The 9,278-nt window shown below is 42.8% G+C and overlaps 1 protein-coding gene across 6 annotated transcripts in view; it reads left to right on the top strand.

Moving 5' to 3' along the window:
* GRIA3 (glutamate ionotropic receptor AMPA type subunit 3) overlaps positions 1-8,102 on the top strand; it is a 156,376-nt gene extending 148,274 nt beyond the window's left edge. Inside the window, exons 14-16 of one of the 6 annotated variants that reach the window (XM_068956616.1) lie at positions 3,972-4,086; positions 6,479-6,726; positions 7,692-8,102. In XM_068956616.1, coding sequence (XP_068812717.1) covers positions 3,972-4,086; positions 6,479-6,724 — 361 coding nt within the window. In that variant the 3' untranslated portion in view covers positions 6,725-6,726; positions 7,692-8,102. Of the gene's footprint in view, positions 1-3,971; positions 4,087-6,478; positions 6,738-7,691 lie in introns of those variants that run through there. The other 5 variants (XM_068956619.1, XR_011143383.1, XM_068956614.1 and 2 more) reach the window with 5 other exon arrangements.
* The last annotated feature ends 1,176 nt before the right edge of the window (positions 8,103-9,278 follow it).

Raw genomic sequence — 9,278 nt, 5'->3', positions numbered from 1 at the left:
ACAAGCTACGTTTTTGTGCTCAATCTGTGAAGTACAAATTAGCGTCACTGCTAGCACATTAAGAGTGCCCTTCACCCAGGTCCACGCTATTCATCCAGGCGGCCAAGGCAGTGCCAGCAAAATAGCGGAGTCGAGGGACCGAGGTGCTTGCACAGGCGAGCGGCCAAGGTGCTGCCTGCCTGTGTGGGAGAGCAAACAGGAGCGGGAATAGGCTCGTGCAAGAGGAAGACAAACGCTTGCACCAGAAATTACTTCATTTCAAACTTTCCTCCCATATTCCCTTCTTACGCACATATTATATGATCTACCCATCTCATAACATCTGCATGAAATCAGTATCCATGACTAGCAGAATTACTTACAACTCCCATGGCTCATGAATACCCCATCAAGACACCGGCGCAGCTGTCTAAGAGAAATGTGGGCCTGAAGCACACAGACGGGCTCCTCTGAACTCATATTCCCAGTCCTGTGCTGCTTTCCATACTCATACAGACAAGGAGGATGAGAACAAATCACTGCTCAGCTTTGATAGGCAGAACTAGTTATTTCAGCAGGTCACATGACAAAAAGGGACCCAACATACGATATTGAAAACCTTGGTTTAGGCAAATTCCCATCTGTTTAGTTAAGATAATTTTAGTTTACTTTTTTTTTTGGCACTTGCATGTGCACAATTAACTACAATCTTGGCTTTAAATAAATAAATAAAGCACCCTAATTAGCATGTTAAGCTTCCTCATTTCCCCATACCGTATAATGTTGTGAAAGCTAATCTATAATGTATTGGATGTTATGCAAATTCTTTGTACTCCATATGGGTTTTATAAAGACATGCAAATTAAAAATAGTGTTTGGAATAGGACTGGGGGGAGGGGGAAATTTGCATAATAAAATATGCAGACAGTAGAAAAGGTGTTTATAACCTTCTCCCTATTGTTTGTGTATTCTCAACAGCATAATGCTTTTCAAAGTGGAGAGATGTATTGCATAAAATCGCTCCAAATTGGATAGTTTTTAAATGAAATTTAAAATTAGAGAGCTGTTCTCTAAGCAATAATCTATACCGCTCTTTCTGATGGGGCTTGTAACGGTGGGATAAAGGCACTCAGCTTTCACCGACTTGCATTGCAATAGCCTAAATAATGCATAGCCTCTTGCAGCTCCCTCGCCTGTGTGTCTCCGGGGTCCCCATCACATGCCAGCTGCACGGGGAAGGGGTGCAGAGCAGGAGCCCCATGCAGGAGCTCCTCGGCCAATGCCTGGCCAGCTCCGAGGCGGCAAAACTGCTGCGGACCAGGCTGGGGTCCCTACATCACTTCGGCCCCCTGGGGCACCCATCCATAGTGCTCGCTTTGATACCTCTGATGGGTCGTAACACTAGCTGTACCTTGCTGCAGACAGAAAGCTGCGAAGCAGCTGGCTTTCCATTACGCCGTTAGTCGAGAGGCTCTGCAAGTGCTGTGCTGGAGCTGAGAGAGCAAACGTCATCTCTCCTGAGGCTTGTCACCACCATGCCCAGCTGAACATGCACAGCTTCCCTGACTGAAAGTTAATAAGATTACAGCTGCTGCTTAAAAACAGCAATTATACAAAAATAAAATATTGCCATATATCAAAACTAGCCCTGTGCAAAACACAGGGAGTGGCACTGCCTCTGCCTGGCAGGCCAGGAAAGCTTGGAAAGCATCCCCTGCACCCGCGGGCTGCCATTGCCAGTTGTGGGGTTGAGGAATGCTTGGACAGCCAGGTCTACAGCATCAGCTTGCCCCACGTAGATGGGAATTTCCACTGGCTCCTGTTTTTGCCATGTGAACCCAGATAAAGGCCACGCCAGGTCACACCAATTGCAGCCTTTGTTAGTTAGTTCAGGTACTCTCGAAGCATGGTTTTCTCCTTAAAAAAAATATATATACAGGAATTAAACAGTACTTGATGACACAATGTGGTGGTAGGTATGTTTGCTGACAGCCTATATCTCAATGGAAAAAGTCTCTCTCATCAGGGGCAATGAAGAGGATCCTGTCCAGCGGAACCCAAGAAGGAACCCAAGCTGTCGTTACTGAAGTGAACCCATGTCACTAAAAGGGCCAGCAAAAGAGACTTTGCTGAATTCCCAAACTTGTCTGCCAGCACCCAGGACTCGTCTGCTTGCCTGGCATTCATTTGCACTGCAGAAGAGACGCTGCAATGCCTGCCAGCGCTGCCAAGGTGAGACTCCACCACCACGCTGCCAAGGTGAGACCCCCCACCACCGTGCTCCAAGGTGAGACCCCAGCACCACACTGAGAAGGTGAGACCCCACAACCACACTACCAAGGGGATACCCTCCCCACTACTATGCTCCGAGATGAGACTCCACCACCACACTCAAGACCCTACCACCATACTGCCAAGGTGAGACTCCCCCACCACCCTGCTCCATGGTGAGACGACACCATCACGTCCCAGGTGAGACCTGCACCACCACACTCCAAGGAGAGCCAGACAAGCCTAGTCCCATAAACTGCAGTTAACTCTTGATCATGAAGTTGGAAATGAAGTTACACAGCAAGGAACCAGAAATAAAATGCTGTCTTAGCCTCTACCACAAATCATGTCGTCCATCCGTGCACAGGCTTTCTTGTGGCTCCCAAGCCCAGAGGCAGCACTCATGGCCCTGGCTTGTGCGTGGTGCTCAGCAGGGTGGCAGTCACAGACAAAGCATAGCCTGGGATGGGCGCCAGGATGGCTGCTTCGCCTCCCACGCAGCTCTCCCACAGGGAAGTGACATGGCGAGCCCAAGCCTGAAATTGCTACACAGGTGCCACCACCATCCCTATGGTCCCTGCCTCCCAAAATTTCCCCAGCTCTCCTCACCTGCCAGCACCTCACAAGTGGCCAGTGGCAGCAGCACCCACAAGCCACAGCAGCGCCCAGCTCATGCAAGGGCTCCCATGGCCCTGTGCAGCTCCAAGGAGGTGGGGAGGGGGCCTGAACTCACAGAGTACTTGCCGAAACTGTTCCGAGTCTTCAGGGTAAATCTTATTTGCTCAAACAGCCCAAGAGCACGCAGCAGCCTTAGCCCTGCTCCGGGTTTGCAGTCTCTTAGCAGCAGCAGAGTCACTAGCTCCCTTCCTCCTGCCATTTCATGCGCTGCACAGCTTAACCCATAGCTTCCTAGGAGTTCACTAATTTGTTTCATTAAGGTCTTCATTGGTTTATGTACTCCTGTAGCTCCCTAGACCACCCAGTGTTCAGGATGCATCAATTCTAATGGAAAAAAACCATCCACTTGTGTGTTGCCTGCAGAGCAAGGAGGGGGCGAGGGGGGGGGCCTGCCGAGGTCATTCACATTTGCTGTAACACATCATGGTGCAACTGAAAAGTTGCAGGAACCGCTTGAAGGTGTGAGCGGGATGAAGCAGTGATGTTTGGCAAAATGCCCCTCTCTGCTGGTGCGAGATGCAACCCTCACAGGCATTCAGGCTCAGTGGTTTTGCTTCACACGTCCTGCGAGTGCGTGGGATCCCCAGGGGGTGCTGCACCCATGGGGCCAGTCCCGCATGGCACCAGCCACGTCGCAGGGCTACCCAGGCCTCAGGGCTGCCGCTGTGAGGCCACCACAACTGCGCCTTCCGGGGTTGCTGTCTGTTAGTGCAATTTGAGGTCCTGCTGGATCAAACTCCTACCAGTTCGTAAAGCTACTGTGAACTGCCTGCTATTCTACAAAAATGGGAAATTGGAGTTGCTTTGTTTCTGCTATCTTCATTTAACAGTGAGTGCCGATTACTCAAAGCGATATGGGCAGGACCTGGTAATATAGCGTTGCTCTAGCATTAACTTAAGGGGATGATCCAGTTGCCTGCAGTATAAATACTTTGTGGCCAGGAACCCTGCTTTATCGCTTTGTATAGTTTTAAAGTAGTTTAAAGCTTGAATAACATAAAATAACATAATATAATGTTATTTATGTTATTTCCCACGTGAAGAACTCCTGTAAACCTTGCAGTATTGAAACTCAGTGAACAAGGCATCTTAGACAAGCTGAAAAACAAATGGTGGTACGATAAGGGTGAATGTGGAGCCAAGGACTCCGGAAGTAAGGTCAGTCGCTGAAGGTCTTTTTGTACTGATTAGAAATCACATTTTGACCCAGTGTTTGTTTATTCAAAAAATGGCTTTCAAAAGTTAATATTTACATTTTGAAGGTTGAAAGAAAAGAATAGAAAAAATAATTAAGTCTCCGAACATGACAGCATTTTTTCTTTTACAGTAACAGACTTTAGCTGTAAGTATGTTCTACTATTTGAATATTTTGCTAGAAAAACATGAAAAAGAATACCCCAAAAGCCGTCAAAACTGGTATCTTCATTTAAATTTGCAAGTTTCCTTACAGACAGTGTGTGTTATTTAGTCAAGCATCCTTTTTTAATTTGTAGTTTTATCGGACACATATGTTTTTGTTTCAAAATTGTAAGTTAGAGCTCTATACATGTCAATTTGGAAAATAATCGCATGCTTCTTAAGGGTGGACAATTTCAGGACAGACATCACCTGATAAGTAAGAAAATCCTTCCTGTCCCATTTTCCAATTTAGTTTAAAATCTGTTTGATTAAAAAAAAAAAAGTTTAGCAATATTATCAGTAACTCATTCCATAAATATTTGATGTTCTTTTAATTGTACTTTGAACCATTTTGCTACTGTATTACTCTATTCCATGCCAGATGTGTTGTAACTACTGGGGAATCTTAATACCTTACTTTTACAATACCTTTACAATTGGTATTGCTGCTGTTTTCATCTAAAAACAGAAAAAAATACGTGACTGAGGGCCAGATATATCCAACAACCCTGTAGTGGTTCCCAGTACAGAAATTCTGTAGACCCCAGTGGAAATTCCATATGTGAGATGGTAAATGGCTCAACCTACTAGTTGCACATTACATTTGGAGGAAATATTTATTTATGCCATTCATTTAAAAAACACAAAATTTTTTTGTACTTACGGAGCCATTGAGAAGAAAAACAGAGAAGTGCAAGGCTTATTGGAGTAAAGGACATTTTCAATGGCACCAAGGGGAGGGAGAAATCCAGCTCCTATTGAAATAATTAACAGCCGAGTGCCTAACTCCCCCGCTGCCTTTGGAAATACCCTCTATAATTATTCAAACAGAAAATTATTATAGTTTGGCAGCACCTTCTTAACGTTCAAAGACCATTTCAAGCTCCATCAAAGTCAATAATAAAATTCATCGATTTCAGTTGGCCTGGAATTTGCTTGGGGCACAATCTTGTAGCTATCGCATAAGATAAATTTGGGATCACAGGAGATCTGAGTGCACAGCAATTGCAGAAGGAAACTATATAATTGAAACAGTGCAAATGAATAATATCTTTAGTTTATATTGCGGGTTGCTTGCTAAAACTGCATCTTCCTAAACTGCCTGTGAAATGCACAGACATTTACAAGGTAGAGCTTATTTCATTCTGAATATGTGAACGTTTTGATGTCCCTGGAGATTTTGGTAAATTGAGGCCTATCTGTGTTTTCAGTAAGTGCAGACCCCCTACTGCGGGTTGGTTTGGCATGTGGCTTGCTGGCAGCCAGTGAGATTCTCTTTGTGTTACAGCCCAAACAAGGAACGTTTGAACAAATAGTATCTAATAAAGGCACCAAGCTAGCCAATTCAGCAGCAAAATGGTTGCAATTCTGTTTAATCTGACTACAAAATCCTGTTTTAAAAAACGAAAGCCTTCTCCCCCATCTGTCATGTATTGAAAGTACACCCCAGCCAGCATTTTTTTGGTGTTACAGTGACTGTTTTTATTCAGTAACTCTCTCACTCTTGGTAACTGAAGGTGCTAGTTTAGCTAGGGCTTTACTGCTCGACCTTAAAGTAACTGACCGTCTTCCTAGATTCATTTTTTGTAAATTGTTGGGAAAAGGTAGATAAGTTTAGCAGCATCTCAATTATTTTCTCTACGTTCACCAAAGCCAAGTGTCTAGTGGTTGGGTTTTTTTTTTTTTTTTTAGTTTTATATTGTCCTTCTGTAAAATCTGGGTTATTTTGCATAGCCACTGCTTTGCCTATTTGGGCCTTCACCAGGCACCTTTGCCTGCCGCCAGCGCTGCTCAGCCAGAGGCGGGTTTGCACTGCCCACTGAGGGCCTGGCAAAGCCCATGGCAAATGTCTCCTTGGCCACCTGGCAGCGAGAGCCAGAGCTGTTCCTGCCGCGAATCCCCAGTTTATCCAGGGGCAAAGCTGAGAATAACACAATAAATGAATTTGGCAGTGTAAACTCAATGGGTAAGACTATCTGATCACTCTCACTCAGATTGATTTTGATGCAGGGGTTATAGGGAATTTGAACTTCATATCAGAAAGCTGTGTATGTATGTTTAGTTATTCCAGCTAGGACTAACTGCAAAGTAACCTGTTATCTACCTGTCTTCTTCTCACAGCAAGACTAATCAAGCGGTTCGTTTCTCTTAGGACAAGACCAGCGCTCTGAGCCTGAGCAATGTCGCTGGGGTTTTCTATATTCTTGTCGGAGGCCTTGGGCTCGCCATGATGGTTGCCCTAATCGAGTTCTGTTACAAGTCACGGGCAGAGTCCAAGCGAATGAAACTCTCCAAGAACACACAAAACTTTAAACCTGTTCCCACAACCAGTACCCAGAATTATGCTACGTACAGAGAAGGCTACAACGTGTATGGAACAGAAAGTGTTAAAATCTAGGGGTACGATTGAGGTCCAGTGAACTAAAATACCTCTTTTTTTTTTTTTTTTTTTTGTTAACTGTGTGTGATATTTTGTTCTATGCATTAGTGGGCTGCTGTAAAATGTCTTTCAAAATATGGTCTGGTGGCACTCTCTTTTCCACAGTGCAGCATATAAGTGACTTAAATTTCTTTCCTGAACAGAAGTAAGCTTGTTGCCAGCCTATATTGCAAACAATGATCAACAACTTTGTACCAAGTGAATAACTCCTCTCTCCAAAGGTCTGATATCAATGGTTCACTGAATCCAAACATTCCAGTAATTCTTATAAACATTACTGCAACTCAGAGTTTACAACCCTTTTGCTTGTGACCTCCTCCCCTTGTATTTATTTTTTAAGCTATATTCAGGTCAGGTAAGTGCTTTTAGGAAAAGTCTCCAAAAACTTCTTCAATAGAAATAGCAATTTCTAAAGCATGAGACGTAGAGCCGAATCGCTAAAAAAAAAAAAAAAAAAAGCCTTCTTGACTCAGTTAGTCACAAACTGTATCCTTTACCTAGACCTAAGGGCCAGTGCCAGGCTTTGCTGTCCTGGGCAAGGCAGGCGGTTTGGGAGTGAGTTCGAGCTCCCAGCACAGGGTCCTGGCGGGAGACCCCTCGGGAACTGTCCTGGGTCTTTCAGCCCCTTTTGCCAACTTACTTTCTGAGAAGCTCACTGGATATTTTCAAAACCTGAGGAACACAGTTTAAAGTTAGCAAGGTCGTTAGGGTCAGCAGGATTTGAGTTACGGGGTGTTCAAGGGCACCCTGTGCTGGGCACTGCAGAAAAAGAGGGAAGAGAGGCTGTACCCCTGAAAGACCTGCTTTTAGGCTTTGTACAGCTAGTGTTGTTTCCTCCTTTCTTACTGAAAGTAGTTCATTACCTTCAAATAGAAGGATCCCTCTTGGAGGAAAAAAAAGTGAAATCTTTGTATTGTTATTGTAGATCCTCACTTCTGACAGCATGCAAGAGGAGAAGCAGCAGAGAATGTGGCTACTTCATGGATTCGGACCACCCGAGCCAGTCCTACTCTCTCCAAGGTGTCAGGCATGACACGCATTGATGATGGTGCAATGAACTTTTAATAGGAAAAACTGGGTTTTTTTTCCTTCAGTGCCTTATGGAAGACTCTGAGACTCACAACAATGCAAACCATCACTGAAATATTCTTGCTTTGCTTGAAAAGAGAAGAAGAGAAGAAAAGAAAAGAGAAAATAAAAGAAAAAAGAAAAAGAAAAAGAAAAGAGAAAAGAAAAGAAAAGAAAAGAAAAGAAAAGAAAAGAAAAGAAAAGAAAAGAAAAGAAAAGAAAAGAAAAGAGAAAATAAATGAAAAGTGAAAAGAAAAAAGAAAAGAAAAGAAAAGAAAAGAAAAGAAAAGAAAAGAAAAGAAAAGAAAAGAAAAGAAAAGAAAAAAGAAAAGAAAAGAAAAGAAAAAAGAAAAGAGAAAAGAGAAAAGAAAAGAAAAGAAAAAAAGAGAAAAAAAAGAAAAGAAAGAAAATACTCATGACAAGACATTAGTATCTGGAAAAAAAAAATCTTGTAAAAAAATCAGAACAACAAAAGCCATTCTTTGATACCACTGCACAGTATATGAACTTGTGTTCTAAAACCAAACCACAGTCAGTTTCATCAAACATCCCCAATCGTATCAAATTATTAAACTCTTCCTGTTATAAAGCCTCAGATTTCTGCTGCATATGAACGCTGACTGGCCTGTCACGAGTTGTATGATCAGATGTCAAGATGTTTTGGGTATTTACTTACTGGTGATGTGGTTTTGATTTTTTTTTTTTAAGCCACTTTAAACTCTCCAGCTAATGTGAGCAATTATGTATATCAGTAAAAGGTGTAACACCCGAAGAAAAGAATATGTGCATTAAAAACAGTTAAGACTGTTAAGTTTCTGTAACAGTTAAGAATCTGTACATCCAAAAGAAAGTAATTCGTGGAACTGCATGTCTTGCTTCCAGATCAGTAAATTAATTTTCTTGACAAGGTAGCTAAAGTGCAGGCAGAAAATATTGTATTCTTTTCTTTCTATCATCAGGCATACCTACAGGTGCTTTATTAAAATGACATTGGGTGGCTTTAAAAAAAAAAAAAAAGCTACTTGCTGTTTAGGTTCTGACCATATATCTCCTTTCTTGCTGTGCGTTTGCATTTTAATTCAATGTTTAATATCAAGCAATGAAGCAAGAGAAGTGCAGGTTAGTTTTTCCCAGGCCTGCTTCACACCAATTTTCTCAAACTAGCACTGTGCTCAGCTAATGCTTCTTTATAATTGTCATTTTAAAACAGAAATAAGGAAAGAGGATAGTAACTCAAATTAGATCTGCAGTTCCAGAGTATTATTAAGCGATCTAACATTACTATTGCTAGTACTGTTATATTCTATCAGCTCCTGCCAATTCTTGTTTCATGGCTACTCATGAGAGGACACTTGTGTCCGTCCCTTGTACATGAGGAACACGGTGCGTTCCCAGATGTACTGCTAAAGGTAGAGGCTCACTATTACTCACATCCAACGTCTTA

This window comes from Struthio camelus, chromosome 11, assembly GCF_040807025.1.
Source record: "Struthio camelus isolate bStrCam1 chromosome 11, bStrCam1.hap1, whole genome shotgun sequence".
NCBI lineage: Eukaryota > Metazoa > Chordata > Aves > Struthioniformes > Struthionidae > Struthio > Struthio camelus.
This window is presented reverse-complemented; position numbering and strand designations above follow the sequence as displayed.